We start from the raw sequence: 22,133 nt of genomic DNA on the forward strand, positions 1-22,133 counted from the left end.
GGCCACATGGGGAGAGGGACGGGGCCAGACACGACCTTCTGAAGGGCCCTTCTCTGGGGGGGGGGGGGGCTTAGCGCTGGGCTCCCTCCTTCCCTGAGGGCCCCCACACCCCCAGAATGCATCTACAAGGGACCCTCGGGTACATAAGGAACAAAAGCTGAGAAGAAAGGCCTGCCAGAAGCTCTGCCCTTGGGGGTCGGTGCCAGGCAAGGGGAACCAGCCCAAAACAAAGCACTTACCAGGAAAATCTCAATGGTCCCCAAAATATACATGGCCCCTGCGAAGGTCGTGCCCAGATAGAAGCAGAGGCCCACGGCCCCCCCGAACTCCGGGCCCAGGGACCGGGATATCATGTAATACGAGCCACCAGCTGCAAAAAACGCCAAACAGGAAATGGGGTTAAGGACACATCGCGTACCGTGAATGTGGACTTCACGGAACAGACAGCGGCTCTGGCAGTTGTGACCAAACAGGTCCTGGGGGAAAACAGCCACAAGCAGGGGGCAGAGCCCGTAAGTCTGCACATTCTGATGTAAAACCAACACTTGCATCCTCTTAACTTCTGCCCCAAAAGGCCCGAGAACCCAGGGCTGCTTCAGCTTCACTTCTGTGTCACCCCCAGCACGCAGCTGACACCCATGCCCCACAGATCGGTCCCTGGCCATTCCGTCGGACAGCGAGTCCACCCTCAGACACGACCAGGAGACCATGGGTGACTCTGGAGAGCCTGAAGGACTCCTCAGGGCATGCCCTTCTCTCTGAAAAGCAAACCTAAAAGCCAATCTGCCACTAGAATCATCTCTCCACGAGAGCGGGTCACACCTCCTCCTCAGCACTGAGAGTCGGTGCCGCCTCCCAGCTGGACGTCAAGCGAAGGGAGACTGGTCCCCGTGTCCAGCCGGTAAGCCCATAGGGGCTCACGCTCCATGGCCAGGGAGGACGGCCAGCAGGAGGATGGCCAGTGGGATGATGGCCTCTCCACGGCTGCTGCTCCTTGTGAGGCCTGGGAAGTTCTGGGGGAGGGGCCGCTATTCAAGGACTTGGGGTGCAAAACATGCTGGACCTCACTTATACACACAGGCTGCACAAGCTGCAGGGGCACAAGGGGGCACCGTTTCAGTTCCTTGAATCCAGGTGCCAAATACACTAGAGGCATCTGTGCCTGCACCTTTGCTCCTGAGAGACCACACAGCCTCAGGCACAAACCGGGCGCAGCACCGGCCCACCTGCTGAGCTCACTGCCCTGTGGGCACTGCCTCCGAGGGATGGGAGCTACACTGTCAAAAGGGGGAAAACAAACAGTCATGATTTCAGGGCTCAAACACCAGTGAACCCTGCAGACCAGAGCCCCGCCCTCCCGCCCCCAGCCCCCATCACCCAGGCAGCCCCTCCCTTTTCCAACCCCTTGGTCAGACAGCGTCAGAGGCAACAAACAAAGCCTGGGGCACTTCAGTTTTGTTGGTTTAAAAAGAGAATGATGGTTTGTGGGGATTAAACTTCAAAATCAAAGGGATTCAGCTGATCATAAAACGCCAGCCTCTTGTCCAGACAGCAAAGGCATGTTTGACAAGAAAAAATCTTGGGGGTGTTGATGGTTCCCACTCTGAAGAGAATCCCAATTGCACAGCAGCCTCTGAGCACTCCGGAAGGCGCTGGGGGACCAGCCGTATAACAGGCCCCTACCCTAGTCTTAGCAAAGCCCATGCCCTCAGGGGAGACAGGGGAAGAGGCCCCGGGACACCAGGGGCACTATGCCTCGAGAGTCCTCGTGCAGGTGAGAGGCAAGAGCTGTGTGAGCATCACTGCCCACAGGCAAGGTCACTGCCGACAGAGCTTCTGGAAGGGCCTGGCCAGGCTGAGGACGTACCTCTCCTACCCACCCAACCCCTCTAGACATGGAGATCTCTGTGCTCAGACATGAATGACCAGCAGCAACCTCCAGGTGGTAAGGACATGTCCACACTAGGCCTTTTGGGACCGAGCCCCACTTCCTGCCTCACCTTCTGCCTTGGGTGAAGGGCTCATGTCAAGGTCATCGCCAAAATGAAAGTGGAGCATGCACAGAGCCCAGGCAGGGCTCCGCTCAGTTCCTACTCACAAAAGGCAGGCTTCGTTTCAGACAACCCAGCCTCCAGCACCCCCTCACCTGGGACCACGCCATTGGTGGCAATCGCACTCATGGAGATGGCCGTCAGCATCGTCTGCAAAAAGACAGGTGACCCTTTTAGAAGAGCACTTCCGAGGGCCGCCCAGCGATGAGAGCCCAGCAGCAGGCCTGGGCCAGAGCCCAGCAGGCCCAGCTGCCTGCTCCCAGTGTGACCACCAAAGGGCTGCTGAGGAACCAGCAGGCAGAGCTTCAGACAGGACTGCAGCCCCAACCCCGCGTTCGCTCCCACTGATCTCCCAAACTGAGCTCCCACAGGTTGCCCAGAAAACACTTGACTCAGGACCCCGTCCAGCTCTGAAGGGCCAGCTTCTACCTGGGTGCCCACCCCCCATGGGGTATAAGGTGCCCACCTGCTCAGGAAGCAGCCACACCCATGGGTTGGGGAGTAACTATTTTAGAACCTAAGGACCAGCAGGAACAGCCTGGAAAGCGAAGGCCCCGGTGACCACTGTGCCCTGGTTCCTGCTGGGCCGTGTCTGCCACCTGAGCAAGGCCCCACCCCACTATCCTGCTTTGTATCCCTTTCTGTGTGTGCCTGGCACTACTCCAGACACTTTCCGACTCTTAAACATAAAAAAACATGTTGTGACCCAGGGAGAATGCAGTGAGGCTGTTTAGGTCAGCGGTCGCTAACCAGTGGTCTGCAGACCACTGGTGGTCCATGAGTCCAAAAGGTTGGCGGCCGCTGGTTTAGGTGACCACACCACAGCTCTGGGAAGCCCAGGGCAGCAGGGAAAGTGGCCTGAGAGGGGCCCGCGGACACCCACTCATCTGCATGGTTTGAATTCTTTAGACAGCCGTCTCCAGGTGACACAGGGTAACACAACAGCTTAATCACCCTCCTAACGATAAAGGAAGTAGGAAAACTCGGGGCCGGGAGGAGGCACTGAGGAGCATCCAGAGGTTAACGCAGAAGAGACTGTGTCCCTAACAGACAGGGACACAGGTGCGGAGGCCAAGTGGCAGGTCTCACATGCTGGGGTCAGGGCTCAGCAAGTTACCAAGCATGTGTCCCTTCCTATAAACGGGGTCCCTGAACATGTGCAGACAGTCCAACTGGAAGGGGACCGGGTCAAAGTGCAGGACTCCTGGGCGTGGTGACAGTGCCTGGTGAAAACCCTCGGTTGCCCCTGTATTTCTGCAGGTGCAACTAAGTAAGACTCCCTGGGCTGTTGGACAGCCTGGTCACAGCCCCCAGGCCACACCCAGTGATCACACCGGCACTGGTGAGGCCCAGGGACAGAATCCACGTGGTCAACCTTAGAGAGAGAGCAGTGGACCAGGGAGAGCCCACATCTGTCCACATGGTCAGGTCCCTGGAGTCCAGCTGCCACTACCCCAAACCCAGAAACAGCCTCGGCCACTCACGCAGGTGCAGCACATGAACACGATGAGGAAGGACTCCAGGACGCCGGCCACGCCCACAATCCACGTCAGGCGCAGGAAGAGGATCACGCCGAGGATGTTCTGCAGACAGGGCAGGTAGACTCCGATGAAGGTGCCCATGCCTGGGTTCTGAGAGAGAGAACAGCGGTTCTGGGGAGGCCAACCTCAGCGCCTTCCCCGGGGACCCCTCCTCTGGGAGCCCCGGCTACACCCTCAGGCCCCAGACAGAGGTCCCAGGAACAGGAGGACAAGGAAAGGAACCGGCGAGGGCGGAAAGCTTCAGCTGCCTGGACCTGGGAAAATGGTTGAGGGGAACCACACCCCAGAATGAATGGAAGCTCCAAGAGATTCCAGAGCAGAACCCTGGCTGCCTGGGAGCAGGGTGGTCTTCTGAGAGAGACCAGAACCACATCATCGCCAGGGAGCAGAGCAGGGAGCAGCCGGCTGGCCTCCCTCCTCTGTGAGGGGAATGGCAGGATGGTGGGGAAGTTTGGGAAAAGATGGGAGCAGAAGACTCCAGGCTCTGTGTATCACGACTGCAGCTCTGGGTTCCAGACCCTCAGGAGACCACAATATGAGGAGAAGTGAGGGCCACGGAGGATGAGACGGTCATGCTCCCTAAAACCACAGAAAGCGCAAGGACCCTAACTCCAGGCAGACATCAGCAATGACTCAACCCACATGGAGGAAGAGATCTGGGGGCACCATCGCGAGTTCAGAGAACTGGCTGCCTGGGCACACTCCTTCCCCCACGTCCACCACTGCAGATACGGAAACAGGGCAGGGGTGCTGCTGGACACAGGTAACTGCGGGACGGACAGTGCTGGGAGGGGCCTGGCGGAAATGTCTGCTCTGATCCTGGAAAGACTATGGGATTTGCAGACCGGACCAGAGAACAGGGTGGCGACATGGCCAGGAGCCTGCCGGCCAGCCCTACACCCACCACAGAGGACAGATAAGGCCCTCCCGGTCTGTGACCTAGGGTGACAGCCAGTGTGACCACACAGTTGGGCAGCACACTTGGGATTTCGGGACATCTGGGTGCAAAGACAAGATGTTGTTTCATGGAGAAAATATCCTGAATTTAAAAAAAACCCACACAAAATACTTGATAAGCTTTCCTGTGAATGACAAGGCTGGTGGAAAACAAGGACACAGCCCAGCTCATGTGGCAGCTCAGAGAGGGGCTGCCGCCCCCGGACACAGCCCAGCCCCAGGGAGGTGGCTGGAGGGCAAACGCCCAAGGAGAGGGGGCTGACCCCCCATTAAAGAAAGCAGATGGGCTCCTCGGGTGAAAATGGAGCTGCTGACAGACAGGAACACCTGCCACTAAGTGCAGGCAGCCCACAGAGCTCCCAGATGCTAGGGCGCTGGGGAGGATGAGCTGAGAGCAGCCGCGGAGTGGGCGCCAGGGTCCGAAAGCCTGACAGACTCATTCTGCGTCCGGACTCAGGCAGCTCCTTTAACATCTGGCTTGAGCTCCAGTGCACCCCTCCCAAGCCGCCCACCCACGGGATAACTGTGCTTTTTGTGTAAATAAAAGGATTTATGCGTCTTACACACAGAGTGGGAGCATTTCAATTGTATAAAAGTGAGAATGGAAATGCAGTGACAACCGTCCTGGACAAACTGCTGGCTTCTATTTTATAATCTCAGTGAACATATGAAGAGATCAATAAACCACCACAGGAGGCCAAGCAAACCCTGCAGCCAGAGCCGCTGGGACTCCGGGCCTCACGTGGGCCCCGCCCGCCCGGAGCCAGTTCTGTGCCCAGCGGCTGACATGGTCCTGAGTCACCCTGGAAGGGCACAGCGGCCTTCAGTTCTCTCATAAAAGGCAGCTTTGAAGGATCACCCAACCGGCTCCGAGGCCCTGGAGATGAAGCCTTGGGGGAACACACACCCATCTCTGGGAACAAGCTCCTGTGTCAGGTTGGTCAGAGGGACAATAAGGGGCAGCCCCCACCTCCCTTCCCCGGGGACCTACACTCAGTCCTAAGCAGGACGACTAGATTCATCCCAACTGAAACCTGCCCACCTGGCTGCACAGTCCTGCTGAGGGTCACGGGGTGGCCGTCCCTCCTGTGACTGAAACCCAATCCTGTTCTAGATCCCGACCTGGCAGTAGGTGCAAACCACGGACTTGTTCAGATTCACCAGGCTGAACACTGAGATCACATCTCAACCAAACCTTCACCAGGGGTGTGGCTGCATTTCTGTCTGTGCCAGGAGGACATCTGCGACCCCAAGGCTGCGCCACGCGGCCTAAAAGGCGCTGCAGCACAGGCGGAGGCCCAGGTGGTGCCACACACTGAGGCTGAGGGTTACAGCAACATTCAGACCCAGGTCTCTGCGGAAAGCGCGCTTCCCTGAGCAGATGGACGGCTCCCTGAAACACCAGCTCCAGCAGACAGAGGGACAGACGTGTGCCGTGTGCTCGGACAGCTGGGCTCCTGCAGTGAAGCCACAGGCAGTGCCCAGAGCATTCATCCGAAGCTATAACCTTCCACATAGCATCACCTGGGGTCAGTGTCCCCTGTCCCTTGCCTTGGGGGAGGGGAGTGGCTCCATGAACAGCCAAGGTGGCCACAGGCTCCCAAGGAGCCAGGAAAATCATGGCAGGGGGACCAGGAAAGGTGCACCCAGACACACCTCTGCTGCAGAGGCCACTGCCCTGTGCCTAGGAAGGTCAACAGGGCTGGACACAGAGGCCACGCCTCATGTCCCATGTCCCCCGCCTACTACTTCCATCCTGAACGAGCGGTTCTTCTGGAACACAAGGAGCCAATGCCCTCGAGTGTCAGGAACCCGTGTTAATCCTGCTGGGTTTACAGTCCGAGGGCGGAGAGAAGAGGCCTTGGCTTGGAGCCCAAGGGGACCAAGGTCAGGCCAGACACAGGCACAGAGAGGCACTTGGAGGGGGAGGGAGCGAGGCCGTGTGGACACTGGCTCCCGGCACCTCCACCCCAGCACGGGCCCAATGGGCAGGGGGACACTGGGGTGGGGAAGAGATGGGCAGAAAGGCAGCTGTCGAGCCCCCTCCCACTCTGTCCCAGCTCAGCACTGTGGGGTCACCCAGCCGTCCCACCCAGCTGGCAGAACACGGCAGAAAGTGCCAGACAGCCTTCTGTCCTGCTCGACAGGCCACAGCCCCATTCACAAGCCCCTCCCTTCAGGACTCAGCGTCCTTCCCATGGTGTTCTCAGAGCCAATGGGGGGCGGTGGTGGGGAGAATCACCATTTAAAATAGAGAAAAGCCAATTCCCACCCTTTGCGAGCCATCTGCAGAAAAAGTGAACAGAAGAGAACTATTGCCAAGATTTGGGAAACAGCCTTTCTGTCAGTTTCAGAGGTAGGAAGAGAGATGGCGCGTCAGGACCTCTGGAAGCTGCGGCCTGCACTGCGGGGACGCCTCTGGTGGTTACATATTTTTAATTTTTAGCTTGAATCTTTGATTTTAAGGTAACACATACTTATTGCAAGAGAATTTAAAAAGTAAAGGGAAGTGAGAAGAAACGAATAATCACTCGTCATTCTCCCATAGAAAGACCCTCAATTGTGGCTTCATCTGCACCCATATACTAGTCAACATCGCCCTAAGCAGTGAAAACTGCGTTTGGCTGTTCTGTCCTGGAGCCACGCACAACCCACCAGCCCCCAAGGGGTGTCTGCATGGTTCCCAAGTGGATCTTACACATTCTCCCCAAGAACCTCTTTCTGCACGAATCCTCATGGCAGCAGATCTGCTTATTTTTTAGGATAGATTCCTAGAAATATTCCCTAAGAAACAAAATTCCTAGGAAAATGGTAAGAGACCAACTGTCCCATCATTGAAAAACCAAGGGAAGGAGAGGAGGCCCTGAGGGGTCCTGGGAGGTCCGGTGGGTACGGGGGCTGGTACCTTGACCTCGCGCCTTCGGCTCTCCTCGGCCTCCTCGTGCTCCACCACGCCCTGGCTCAGGTTGGTGTAGTTGGCCAGCTTGTTGAGGAGTGAGGACACCATGGGGTTACTGTCCATTTCCTCCTGTTTGGAACCAAGATATGAAATAAGTCACCCAGATCCCAAAATAAAACACTCCCAAACCGACCAGGTCAACCACCCAGCAGGGATCCTGCCGTGTGGACACTCCAGGAAGCCTATTTCCAGGGCCATCTGGAGCCCAGCTCGGCCCCTGGTCCTAAAGCCCACAAATCTAAAATGCGACAGCCAGCCCCAGTCACAACAGGTCTGAAGTCAGGGGTCCGGGGCCAGAGGTCAGGCTCCAGGACATGTTGAACAGGGCCACCCACCCAGCAAGGGAGATCAGGGTTTCCAAGATGGCCCAGGATTCAGCCTCTTTAAGCCCCTCACGGGGAGGTGTCGGCCAAGGGGGCACATGGTGTAAGGGCTGTGGAACAGGGGTGGCCACCAGCTCCCCCCCACATGGTGTCCAGTCCGGCAGCCCAGCCCCTCAGTCCACTCTTAGACAGGAGGTCACGAGACCACGACCTCTTTACTTATCCAAGTCACAGCTACTACACTGACCCCTGCTTCTTGCAGGAGAAAGTGCAACTTACCTCAAAAAGTGCCATGTTCTTTCCTTCAAAGAAACTCTCTCGCTCCATGTCGCCATTGTTAATGATGGGGCTGCTCTCCCTCGACTGTCCATCTCCTGCTGGGAAACAGCTCGGGTCAGTTTCAGGAGCTGATAGGAGGTGGAGGCCACAGGGAACCAGGGGAGCGGCAGGCCAGGGGCTGGGGGGCGGGGTTCCAGAGACGATGGGAACCCACAGATGAGATGAGCCAAGCACAGGGCACTGTGGACAGAGCGGGTGCTGATGAGGCGCGCGGCTCTGAGAGCCACGTGTGGCCAGTCTTCCTTCTCTGGGAACACAGACATGCAGGTGACCTGCCAACACCACACTCTGCCGGAGACCCCCACCCAGCGAGGCCTACGAGGGTCCCAGCCCCCCGCTCTGGCTGCCGAGAAGTGAGGAGCCAGGACGGGACAGTGACCGCTGCACCAGAATGCTGCCAAGCCAGGCGTCCTGGGTCTCCCTCAGCGCGGGTCCTGAGCGGCCCAGGGCAGGACCGGGCTACCATCCACCATGGAGGTGCGACAGGCCAGAGCCCGGGTGACCCTCAGCCAATACCACACAGCGAACCATGGAGCCACTCAGCAGCCAGGGAAAGTCCTTGGCAAACAGAGGGGAGCGAGGGTCCCATCCCTGCCAACCCAAAACCCAGGCAGGAAAGGCAGCGCAGGTGAATCAGATCACTGTGTTCCCCCCCCCCGACACACACACACAAGACCCCTGTGTCCCCCCCACACACACATTGGTCCCCACGTGGGGAATTCACACCTACCCGGCTGCACTTTCTCATCCACTGCCCCCAGATAGTCAGTGAAACATGAGCTGGATGCCTCGGGGGCGCAGGCTCAGTTACAGGACCCCCTACAGAAGGGCTCCCCCATCACCCAGACAATAGCCTGACCTTGAGGGAACAGTCCATGTGCCCAGCAGGAGGTGTACCTCCGGGGCTTAAGGCCCCAGGCCCTGGGCCAGGATGCCTCCGTCCAGTCTGCCGAGAGGACAGAGCGGTCAGCAAGCTGGGCACACAGGCTGGCGGGAAGGCATCCTGGTGCAAGATAAGCCCAGAGAGTCTGACGCAGAGTGCCCCCATACCCTCCGCACAGGGGTGGCCTCTCTGCCCGGAAGCCAAAAACACTGCTTGTTGCTTCAGAAGAAAACAGAAAGGGGTCAGGATGCAGAAAACCTCACCTTCAGTAAGGGGCAAGCAAGCAGGCCGGATCACGACCGTGGGGAAGCCAAGGTCATGGCCACACTGCCTGGGCCCTGCCTGCAGGCGCAGTGCCACCCTGGACCCCTTACCCCCCACAAAGGCTGGATCCCCCCACCCAGGGCCTGGACGCAGCAGAGCTCCCAGGCCCACGGCCAGCCAGCCAGGGAGGGACGGCAACCGCCTCTCACCTACTTCCCTAGGACAACAGGCGGCTTGAGAACCCAACACACGAGGCCTGTCCACCTCAGAGGAAAGAGGCCAGAGAAAGCGATGCCAGTCCGGCCCCACTCCACTGTGCTCCCCGGGCAAGAGGACGGCCAGTGGGAGGCAGGCGCCTGGCCTGGGTGCCGCTGCCGGGAAGGGAGGGGACCCACAGCAGGCACTGGCTTCTGGCAGGCACCACTTCTACGCCCCTCCCTACCCTTGACCGGACGCTTTCAGACCAAACATACAGCTCTTTCCATAAGGATAAACCGGCTCAACAACCCAATGGCCCATTAGTGGGAGTTTAGTGTTAAATATGGCTCACTACGCAATAAAACTTGCACTCATTTTTTAAAATGTGGGGCTGCGTGTGTGACGAATGCCCGTGTAGCTGATGAAGAGAGGGTAAGGACTGCGGCCTCTGAAAGGGCAGCTTTGGGGTCAAGTGGGGCTCACGGCGGGGCTGGGATTGCGGACAATAACTTCTTTGTGTTGTCGTGACCTTTTAAAGGCCCCTATTGGGGAGGGGGTGCTCAGCCTTCTGATCAGAAACTTCCAAGTCCCAACCCATCCCTTTTGGGTCCCACAGACTCTGTGCTTCACCCGAACTCCTGGGGACGAATATCTAAAATATAACTCCTGACCACGGGCCTGTAAGTTCCAGTAACTGAAGATGCTCGTGTGCACAAGGGCCACAAGGAGACAGCTGGTGAGTTGTTTTGACAGCACTCCAAATCCTGACTACCGTCCCCCAGCTGTTCAGGGCCGATCCTGCCATGGGTGTCACGGAACCGAAACACAGGACACGGCCCACGGGTGGCCATCTCGGACCCCTGCCTCCATGGCCAGTCTGCCAGGACAGCCTGACCCAGGTCCCCAGCTCACCGCAGCCGGGGCACAGCCACCAGAGAGTCAGCATCAGCACGTTTTCTGGGAATACCGACTTTACTTTTCTAGTGATAAGTAAGGATTGATGGCGGACAGCACAGGTCCTGACAGTGTTTCTGGAGTGAACACTAGATGCAAAGGGCTGTCTAGACCAGCCTCTGCCTACAGCAGTGGTGAGGAACGTCCGGCCCGCACGGCCCGCACAATCATGTGGTCTGGCCCTGCCAAGGCCCTGCCAAGGCGTTAGGGATGAGGTAATTAAATGACCAAATATAGCAGCTAAAAGGACCTAAACAGACACTTTTCGAAAGAAGACAGAAAGAAGGCCAAGAGACGTATGAAAATATGCTCAAAGTCACCAATCATCTGAGAGATGCAAATCAAAACAACAATGCGGTACCACCTCACACCTGTCACAATGGCTATCACCAACAAATCAACAAACGACAAGTGCTGGGGAGGATGCGGAGAAAAAGGACGGGAATGCAGACTGGTGCAGCCACTGTGGAGAACAGTATGGCGTTTCCTCAAAAAGTTAAAAATGGAACTTCCATTTGACCCAGTGATCCCACTTCTAGGACTATATCCGAAGAAAACAGAAACACCAATCAGAAAGGATATATGCACCCCTATGTTCATAGCAGCACAATTCACCATAGCTAAGATTTGGAAACAGCCTAAGTGCCCATCAGCAGATGAGTGGATTAGAAAACTGGTACAGCTACACAATGGAATACTATGCTGCGGTAAAGCGGAAGGAATTCTTACCATTTGCAACAGCATAGATGGAACTGGAGAGCATTATGCTAAGCGAAATAAGCCAGTCAGAGAAAGATAAATATCACATGATCTCACTCATTTGTGGAATACTATGAACAACATAAACTGATGACCAAAAATAGAACCAGAGTCATAGATGCATCTAACAGACTGTCCAACCAATGAGGGAAGGCGGGGGGGGGGGGGGGGGGGGGGGGGGGGGGGAGGGGGGAGGGGGGGAGGGGGGAGGGGAGGGAGGCGGCGCATAAGAGATCAACCAAAGGACTTGTATGCATGCAAGTGAGCATAACCAATGAACACAGACGGGGGAGGGGGGATAGACATGGTAGGGTGTGGGGGCGGTCGGGGAGAGGTCAATGGGGGAAAAGGAAGGCTTATGTAATACTTTAAACAATAAAGAATTTAAATTAAAAAACAAATACAGGCAGTCCTCGGGTTACGTCGGACTCGACGTACGTTGTTTCATGGTTACGTCGCCATCTCCCATTTATTTATAAAAAAAAAGTTCAATGTATGTACATATTTGCTTTATGGGTTTTTTTTTATTTACCATAAGTAAAGGTCAGGAATTGTTATCTTTCTTTTTAAATTTTTTTTACTGTTTCACTTCGTTACCGCTGTGTATGTGCTCCATGTGAGTGATGTAGGTGCTTATGTAGGTGGGTTCCGACTTACGGCAAAAATCGCGTTACGTCGTGCCATAGGAACGGATCTCTGACATAACCCGAGAACCTACTGTATAGCAGGCTAATTTTTAAGTTGATAATTTTGTATGGCCCGCGAATGATGTTATAAATATCCAAATGGCCCTTGGCAGAAAAAAGGTTCCTCACCCCCGGTCTAGAGAATACTTGGGCCAGGCCCTGACATGGTTGCCCAGCACCCAAGGTGCCCGGGAGAGAGAAAGAGAGAGGGAAGGAGGGGGGATGGAAGGGAGAGGGGATGCACCCAGTTTTAGGTTCTCCCTCTGACGAGCCAGCCTGACCCACAACCTTGGACAAAGTCGGGCTCCTGGGTTCCGTGTTTCTTGTCCCTGGGGAAAGGCGGCCGACATGGAAAGGGCCTTGCAGAAGGGCAGCTACAGGCGCCCGAGAGGTCCACGCTCAGCTCACTGCCAGACACAGCCCCGTGCTGCGCTGGGAAAGCACAGGCTGGTAGTCACGGCTCCTGGGACTTGTTTGCAAGTCAACGCCGTCTATCTGGCCCCGCTGCCAGCCGCACAGGCAGAATCCTGTGCACCCAGAAGCTCCGAGTACTTAACCTGAGACCCCGATGTCTTTCCCAGGCATCTGACGCTCACAGAGCAGGAGGCTCATAGACATGCCGTCAAACAGGCGCTAAAACACCCCACCTGTTCGCTGTGACAAGGAACACCTAAGACAAGGCATCCTGACAGAGGACTCGGAAACGAAACAGGTAAGAAGTGTCCCCAGGGCTCCCCGTGGGAGCAGAAGAGAAAGGACATCAGGCACGTATGCAGGTGGGCATCTGGTGACTCGTTTACGCTGTAGATGAGCCGGAGACGGAAACCTGGTGAAGTAACCCACCCTGAACAAAGACCGGGGCAGGTCGGGGACAGCCCAGAGACAGGAAGGACGCATGAGCCGCCGGGTACACAGGCAGCCAGGGCACCAGGGGCCACGGGCCGGGGACGAGCTGCAGACCCAGTAGCTGCTTGCCCCCCTTTTCAGGTTACCAAAAAGTAAACAAAAGTAGCAATAGGCACCCTCAGTATCGGGGTGAATCCCTCCCATCTGGAGATGGCCCCCACGTGTATGACCAACCGCATTTCCTCTTGTCACCCGAGGCATAAACCATAACCTCAGGCTGTCCTGTGAAGAGAATACAGTTCCCCTCATTTCTGAAAAGTGCCCACTTAGCCCTCAGGCATGCCCAGAAGAATGGACGACCCATCAGGAGACAGGAGACAAGAAGCGTCTCTGCAGGGTGAACACCGAGCTGGAGTGTGACCCAAACCCACCCGGCCAGGAGACCAGGACAGAGGCCCTTGACAGTGTCCGCGGTCACATGGCCCCCTCTCCCTGCTGCCCCCCGCCCAGGCAGAGAGCAGCGCCCCCCCCCCCCCCAGTAGGAAGTGTGACTACTTCTCATCTCCACTGCCATCAAGACAGCGACCCCCGTAAAAATCAAATGCTTTGACGTGAGGGACTCACCTACATCTCCATTCACACAGCACCCAAATGGTTCTTATGATTTCCCCAGACTATTTGTACTTCTGAATACACTCAAATTTTGTTTTATATTTTTAAAGGAGGGTCAGGTTACAAGTAAAGTTTGAACAAAGGAAACTGGGCCCTAAAGACCCCCAGGGACTGATCCTTTCCCACACATGGAGCTCAGAGGGCAGAGCAGGCCTCCAACCCTCTCCCACTCCCCAAACACAGCGCTGCCAGGCCGGCCGGGGCCCTCCTCTGGCCGAGACCCACCTGAGTTTTGGGGAAGGCCACTCACCTGGGCTCACACCCGCTTCGTAATTCTGCTCATTCATGATGAAGGACTGAGGACAAGCCTGAGCAGAGAAACCCTGGGATGCAGGTGCTGGAGGGGCAGGCCAGGCCCCCAGGCGTCCTCCTGGGCGGGCCCCACCGGGCACACAGCCCCCAGGCTCCAGGTGCCCTTGCTGCACGGTGGTGGCCCCTGATGGCCGATGAAGTGGAAGGCCGTGTGAAGAGGGAGGGCCCCACAGCAGGATCAGGTGTCCTGGGCCAAGCAAGGCGAGGGCAGGCCCCACGCCTGCTGTCCCCAGGCAGGAGCGCTCTCAGCAGATGCCCCCGGCACGGTTAATCTGCTCTAATGGAGGAGCCAGTGTCTGCAGTCAGATGTTTAATCACAGTTATGGCCCAGGGGTCAGGGGATTAACCCCAAAGCATCCCCCAACAACACTCCCTCTCCTTGCCCAAAGATAACCCATTTCCGACTCACCTCAGCATCTGAGGACTGAAAACGCACACCAGCCTCACCGTTACAAAAATAATTTTAAAATCTGTTGCTTTTACAATCTAGATGTAACTGCCTGCTTATTGCACAGAAAAATACTGCACTAATGTGGAAGGTCACAGCTCATGCGAGCCCTCCCTCCAAAGCTGAGACACAAGGACATGTTAAAGCCGTTCGGTCACTCGGCATAGAGAGCAGGCGGGATTCCACTTCCTTACGGTGACACATGGTGATGGCGGCGGGTTTACAGATACAGAGCCAGGCCCAGAGAGACTCCCCCAAAACCACCCCCCCCCTCCATGGCTTGGTACTGGTTCCTCTTATCACTGAGAAAACAGACGGGTTAGATTTTAAAACAGACCCTTCAGCCAATCAAACCTGCAGCAGAACCAGTGGGCATGAGTTTCACCGGGCTCCCCTACCAGTCTGACCAGGAAACACCACCAGCCGGACTGGGTGGCACTGGGGGTGGCCCTGAGGGTGGCGCTGGGGATGACGGGGTGGGCTCTCCTTGGCCGGAGCTGCCCCCATGGGGTGGCTGAGCTGTGGATACATCACATGGGAAAGAACTAAGGTACCAATGACTCCTGAAGAACAGAGAGGGTTTTGCTAAAAACGGAGTGAAATGGGGAGACTTTATGGAAACATGGTAATGGGTCCATCAAGTCATCCCTGACGTGGCAGCCGCGGGAGGGGCGGCGCTGTGCTCGGTGTGGTGCCCGTGACAGTGGTCCTGGCACAGGAGGTGGATTCTGAGGAGACCGCTGTCAGGGTTCAAAACCCACCAGGACACCGGGGAGTGTCTGTCACACGGCCACCAGCCATTAGCGTCGGGTTCACGTGGCCCGGACCGCTGCCACTCGGTCAGCTCTGAACTCGTATGTGCTCAGGCCAGACGTTTGATTTTCTGTGAGACAGCAGCCACTTCCTAGAATTCGTCTTTTTATAGCCTCTGACATGCATATTTAATGGTCCCGCAGCAGAGGGCAACAGCGGCCCCGCTCCCTGACTGCCCCGAGGCCACCGGCCCTGGGAGCACTCGGGGGTCCCGGGCCAAGGACACCAACACCAACCACCTGATTGAAAGCAGAAACGCTGAACACTCAGCCCACCAACTCCACAGCAGAGTGGCCGTCCCAAACATGGGGCGGCCTGGGCAGCAAGATGGTGACAACCGGCTACGACGCGGAATAAAACGAGATCAGAAAGCCACTGTGCCACTCGTTTCCTTCAAAAGTAAAAGGCTGGGGGGATGGGCATAAGGACTCGTTTCTAATTAGTAAAGTGCAGAAAGAAACCTAAACCAGCACACCTCAGCCAGTGATCCAGGTTCCCGCAGTCGCATGAGCCACGTGATGTGGGCACCCTGGATGTGCCAAGATGAGAAGGTCACCCTCTGAGGGCGTCCTCCCCAAACCCACAACCCTAGTCTAGTCATGAGGGCAACATGAGTCACACCCCAACTGAGGACATCCTCCAGCCCACTGCCTACCTCCTCAGACTGTGCGCCACGGAAAACAAGAACAGTCGGAAGACCTGTTGCAGCCAACAGGACACTGGGCAGCACGATGGCCGGGTGCAGGATGGGGTCTGGAGGCAGAGAAGGACGTCGAGGGTGAGGTGAGAAGCTGAGGGTCTGGAGGGCAGTGGGCAGTGGCGCGCAGGACCGGCCCTCAGCTGTGACCACCGCGGTGAGTGCAGAGTGGACACCAGGGCCCGCGGGAACCCTTCCACCTGCACACGCCCCACAAATCAGAGCTATGCCAAACACAAGGTTCGTCAAGTACATAAATAATTCTCATCTTGGTGGGACCACAGAGACACTTTAAGAATCAGGGCCTGGAAAACACAGACAGGGGCAGCTCGTGAACGTCTGGGCATGAGCGGGACCGTCCTCCGGAACCACTATGTTAAGTGATTGGGCAAGAACCCGAGAGACACCCAGAAACCACCAGGTGAAAGGTAGTGGTGGGGGGCAGGTCTCCATATATTGATTACAAAGGTGAGGGATCCAGTACTGGGGTCGTCTGAGGTCATATAGGCGGTGGGAGGTTGACCCCAATACTTAGGTGTGACCCAACATCCCAGACCGTTCTTGCCTCAAAGTGTTCCTCCTAAAAATAGCCCCAAGGAAATGGACATATATAAGTTCTGTGGCATTCTACGAGATATGTGACCCAGATATCTTCAAGCGAATTGATGTCAGGAAAGACAGCAAAGTGGGAACATTCTAGACCATAAGCCAGCAAGCTTTCTCTGTAAAGGGCCCCTCACAACCACTCACTACCACTGAAGACAATGTGTGAACAAACACAGGACCAGGTTCCAATAAAACTTTACTGACAAAAGCAGGTAGTTTGCCGGGCCATAAGTTGCAGAGCCCAGCAACCAGCTCTCAACACACAGCTCATGTGACTCTCTCACCAGCCAGGAGGTCGCCCAGCAGGTTCTTACTGCAGCCCAGCCTAAGGTCTCCCAGCTTTAGGACGCGGCCCCACCTAGCAGCAGGTAGAAGAGCCCACTTCCTGGAGAGGCCCTCTCCTCATGCCCCTGGCTCTCTGGCTCAAAGAAGTCCAAGGAAGCCAGCACTTCATGGGTTACTCTTCAACATGGCATAACCGGGCCTCCGTGACCACACACACCTGCTGGTCCCCTCAAGGCTTCGACGAAGTTTCAGGAATACATCTGCTCACAGCACCTTCAGCACCTTTTAAACCTAGCATACATGGTCATCTATCCCCAGAGGTCCTGGCTCTGGACAGGTGACCAATGGCCACTGGTGAGCAGGCCTGGCTCAGGCCTAGGACCCACAAGACCACAGACCCGCTCACCCAAGAACAGATTGGATGGCTGGCATCTACCGGTGGAGAACGCAGGGATTCAGGAAGCAACTGCAGCGGGAAGGAGCAGGACAGGCCGGGGCACACAGCCCTGACCAGTGCCATCCTACTCCTCGCCATGAAGCCACCCCTCTGTATCTTCACCTTGTCATTTCATTCCAAAAACATTTCAGCACTCTGCAAAGCTGACAGGCGTTCTGCGAAGTCCCACACCTACACCAGTGCTGGCCACACCCCAAGCACGAACCCTTCCCAGCCAGCTGAGGCCAGGGGCATCTCAAAGCACGCAGCAGCCACCAACACCCTGGACCCTGACCCCTAGGATACAGGACACCCACTGGCCCAGAAAGTTTTCCCATGCCCCCACAGGCAACCTATGGGCTTTTTCTTTTTTTCTGCCCTCGATCAGTTTCTCTTCCATCGATTTTGATGCCTATGTTTCTGGCTCCCTGAAATACAGACTTAATCCCAACACCAGTCAACGTCAGATGGTGACCAGGGACAACTTCCTTCCCCAGGCCACGCCCGACCTCGGTCACTCTGGGGACTGCACAGAAGCTGCGGGGCACTTGAGCTTTGTGTCCCTGAGGGAAGTGTATGCGCCCTTGTGGTTACTGAGCAAACACAATGAGTCCTCTGCAGGGTCAGAGGGGGCAGCCATCAGCCCAGAGAAGCAGGCGGGGCAGGGGAACGCAGCCGAGGCTGTCCAAGCTCAGGGGCAAAGAGGAGGCCGCAGACCCACCTTCCGGCGGTGTCCTGGGAGCCCGGACCCAGGTGGTCTGCTGCAGATCCTCGCTCAGAGCCCGTGTCCTGCCGTGGCTTGGGAGCCCAGACCACCGTGGTCTGTTGTGGGCACTGGGTCAGAGCCCGAGTCCTGCCAAGGACAGAATTCCCAAGCAGGCCCCAAGTGCACTGTGTCCTTCTCCACTCTCCGGTTACCGCCTCCACCAGCCCCCCCCATCTCCACGCACAATCTCCCCTCCCCGAGTGAGCCAGCACATTCCTGCCCCACGCCTTCCTCCTCCAGCTCAAACATGGGATTTCACCACAGCCTCTCCCAGAACAGCTCCCCAGGGAGGAACAGAGTGACCTCTCAGACTCGGAGCCAGACATGATCCCAAGGGTCAGCTGGCTAGGCTGGCCCAACATTGGCAGCCATCGCCCCTTCCTGCCACCAAGCACGGGCGGTTTGCCCATCACTGGACACTGAGGGCCACACAGGGGCCTGCACAGGCGCAGTGATGGGGGAACACATGGTCTGCCCATGGAGCCGAGAGGCACCTCAGCCGAGTGGAGTCCCTGCTGGTGACCGCATGGCGCATCCATCGGCCAGACCCCACAGCACCCCACAGCCACTACCCCAGAGGCCAAGTCTTCTTTGAAGTGGTTAAGTGCTGGCATGAAGTGATTTTAGATTCCACAATCCTAACAGTTAGATAATGACCCCTGGCCCTTGCCCGCTGCCCTCCATGCTTTGCGCCAGGATCAATTCTGGGACCTGAAACCCAGCAGCCCTGGCAATCGAGGCCAGCAGGGTCTGCCCATGGGCTCTGCATTCAGGCCAAGAAAACATGAAAGCTTGAGGTTGAGTTCCCACGTTTTAACAGCAAGTTTCTGGCTGAATCAGAAACGCCTTCTACATTAAAAACAGAGGAAACATTGAGAGGACAAGGACCACCCACAATCCACCAGCCACGACCACCACTGCTCCCGAGGGGTTTTCCCTCCAGCGTGTCCTCTGGAAGGAATGAAGAGCCGTCCCCTTCCCCATCGGGGCTCCCAGGGAAGTAAAAGGGTGCTCTGAGAACATGCCACAGGAGAATGATATCCATGTACAGCCTCAGGGTAAAGCCCACCTGGGTGCAGGTATGTTCCTCTCCCTCCCCCACCAACGGGCTCCTGCCACTGTCTCCTACGGCGCCCCATGGGTTGGGAGGAGGTTCCCATGGAAAACACTGAGGAGATCTGGGGAATTCTGAGGCCCAAGGTCAAGGACCAAGGCCCCCACTCCCGCCTCAACTTACTCATCACTCCATTCAGGGCCCTCAGTCCCCACTGTTTGGACATGACCCCACCTCTGGCAGGTTTTTAGATCTGACACTCACACAGTCTAGAAAGCAAAGACACTACGCGGTGCTCAGCTACCAAGAGGCAGCACTGATGCGGAGAAATGGCAACCAGTGGTGGCCATAAAGTCCTGGCAAAGTAGTCAGACATGCACATGTGTGCACACTCAAACACAGACACACATCAGAACACAGGCACACGTGAGCAGACACAGACACCCATAGATACACACATGGCATATATACGCACAGCACACATTCAGGCACACACACAACACACTCACATTAACATACTTGTGCAGGCACACACTCAGTTTGTGCATGCAGATATACACATGCATACATCTTCACTCATACACACGCGCACACACTTGCACACAAGCACATCGGCATCACTGGGGACCACAGCTCTGAGAGCTTCAAGAGCAGAATGTGTTCCCAGACTTTTCTCTAAAGGATGCACCCCCCTCGTGGAAATGACAGGCTCCTGGGGAACCCCACTCCCCACACCCCCTCAGTCATGTGGCTGCTCGCTGCTCCTGGACCGACCCCTCCACCTCAGGGACCAGCAGCTGGCAATCTGAGGGGGCAGACAAGAACCCCCGCCAGCCCCCTGGGGCAGCTCCCATTACCAACTCCGGCTCCTGTCTGGCTGTGGTCAAGACCCTTGGTGGGAGGAAGAGGAAACCTAAGAACAACCTGGCGCTTCTCTCCTCTGATTTCGGCTCAACTTGATCCCTCCCCAGTGACCATCCTCCGAGCCTCCGAGAACCCAGGCCCAACCCACAGGCGCCATGAACAGACGGAGCCCAGAGACAAGAGGTCACAGCCACCCCTGGGGTGGGCAGACTGGCTCCCGGAGAGGGAAACTGAGGCACAAGGAGAACTCAGGGATGGCCCTGAATCCTGTAGGGCCTCACGTCACCCTGAGGTAGAAGTGCCCACTCGAGCAGAGGGCAACAGACATGGACACACGGCGCACCCCCACCTCGCAGACGGCGCCAGGCCACAGCCCTGTGCTGGCCAAGGGCACGGCCTGTGTGAACACCCAGACAGGCCCTGTGTCCGGGCCGCATCACACAGCCGAATCGAAAGTGGTTCTGGCGCCCAGTGGTGAGCACAGGCCCAGGCCGCTGGCTCTCCTCCCAACAGCCAGAGACCCCAGGCCTGTGAGTCATGCAGGACCAGGCAAGTGGAGACTGTGCTGGAGAATGACCCAGACGCAGGAAACTGAACGGCCGCCTGGAACCCAGCTCCCACCCCCATCCACACAAAACAAAAACGCACTTCCACTCCTCCCCCAACTGTTTTCTCAGAAAGAAACCGCCCGAGGAAAGAAAGAGGAAGCCAGCCAGGAACCCCAAGGAGGGACCAGGGCCTTTCTCAGGGCCCTGCCAGAGGCGGGCCCGTGGGGTCCACACAGACGCCTCCACCCCAGGCAAGACCGCCACACCCATAGTTCCCGGTCTTCCTGGCCAGGGACCCAGGGACACAGCCCCATGACCCCCAGCCCCGTGGCCCCCACCAGCCACAGAGACCACCTGGATGGAGCCAGCTCACCAGGGCTCCCCTGGCAGGAAGTTCAAGAACCCACATGGCGCCAGCAGTCACGGACCGGGGAGCTGGGCTGCCTCATTCTCGGCGGGTCCTGCTGAAGCTCAGGGGCTATCTGCACTGAGCAGCTCTCTGCTCTGAAAAGTGAGCTCCCCTCTTCTTCACAAAAGGAAGGTATTAACACTTTGTGCCTGCTCTTTTGCTGGACAGCACTGCCCCAGCATCCCCCAGAAGGGGGCCCAGGCCCCCTGGGGTCAGTCCTCAGCAGGTGACCACAGCCAAGACGCCTGGCAGGGTCTGGACAGCCCATTCACCCATCTATTCCAGGTGCCATCCATGCCAGTGTTACTCAGCCTCAGCCCCACACGGCCCCTCATGAAGGCAGGCACACCCCACAGAGGTGGGTCTTCCCTCCTGAGGCCCCTAGCTGACCTCACATGCCCAGAGCTGGCAGACATCTGCACACACACCCAGTACAGCTGTCTCTACAAAGTGACTCTACGGGACACCGCCACAAACATGCTGAAACGGAAAGCACCTGGCCGCGTGAACAGTACTGGTAGTTAAAACCTAACGCTGAACATCACATTTTGCCCTCCAGTCTCACATCTCCAGAGCCTGACGCTTATAAAATCCATACCCACAGAGGTGATGACAGGAGACCCGGGCGGCTGGCAGCACAAAGCGATCAACCAGACACCGGCAGACGCAGCCCCGACCAGACCACGGTCCCATCTGCTGCGCCCCTGCTGTAACAGGGCCCGTCCACCTTCTTCCTTAATCACTAAACCCTCAGGACAACAGATTCTGGTCAGCATCAAGCTATCTTAAGAACAAAGCCTCAGGTCTGCTGACAATGGAATTTCCGCCAAGCTAAAGATAACATCTTGCCTTCAGTTGTCTTTCAGCCCCAGGCCCAAGAAAGCACGAAAGTGGATGACCCTGGCGGAGCACACCCTCATGAAAATAGAACAATGAATGCCCTGGCTGACATCACGATCTGACAAAATGATCAACTACTCCCCACCCCGGCCCCAGCCAATCAGTAGAGTCAAGACCCTAACTCCCTTAGCCACCACGATTAATGATTTTCCTCACATAACCCACCCCCTGGAAGCCATCGAGGAGCCAGCTCTTGGAGCCCTAGCTTACCTGTGACTCCAGGCTTGGCATCATTTCCTTAAAATAAGCCAACTTTCTTGGCTGTAAATTCCTTTTGTACGTCATTGGGCTTTGAGGTGAGCAGACAAATGGACTCCTTCAGTCTGGTAACAGCTGTGCTGCAGCAAGAAGCCATCGACAGTGGCCCTCCAGCACTGCTGCCCTGGAAGGTGTCTTGGTCCAAGGCCACCCGTCCCCTGATGCAGGAGCCCAGGCTTGGGGGTCATCATCAGGTCAGGGCCCAGGACCGTGGCCACAGGTCTATTGGCCGGGTCCCCCAGTGGGCAGGGAAGCAAGGACAGCCCACTATTCACCTGCTGGATCCAACCTGGACAGATACCCCT

General features: G+C 56.9%; 1 protein-coding gene across 6 annotated transcripts in view; it reads right to left on the bottom strand.

The window, feature by feature from the left end:
- SLC12A7 (solute carrier family 12 member 7) overlaps positions 1-22,133 on the bottom strand; it is an 80,364-nt gene that overhangs the window by 21,015 nt on the left and 37,216 nt on the right. For 4 of the 6 annotated variants that reach the window (XM_008161821.3, XM_054715244.1, XM_008161819.3 and 1 more), the window contains 5 exons: positions 8,111-8,205; positions 7,455-7,577; positions 3,536-3,682; positions 2,147-2,201; positions 240-370 (listed from right to left, as the gene is read on the bottom strand). In XM_008161821.3, the coding sequence (XP_008160043.3) occupies positions 240-370; positions 2,147-2,201; positions 3,536-3,682; positions 7,455-7,577; positions 8,111-8,205 (551 nt within the window). Of the gene's footprint in view, positions 1-239; positions 371-2,146; positions 2,202-3,535; positions 3,683-7,454; positions 7,578-8,110; positions 8,209-22,133 lie in introns of all 6 variants that reach the window. The other 2 variants (XM_054715243.1, XM_054715242.1) reach the window with 1 other exon arrangement.

The sequence above is a fragment of the Eptesicus fuscus genome, chromosome 4, assembly GCF_027574615.1.
Source record: "Eptesicus fuscus isolate TK198812 chromosome 4, DD_ASM_mEF_20220401, whole genome shotgun sequence".
Lineage (NCBI taxonomy): Eukaryota > Metazoa > Chordata > Mammalia > Chiroptera > Vespertilionidae > Eptesicus > Eptesicus fuscus.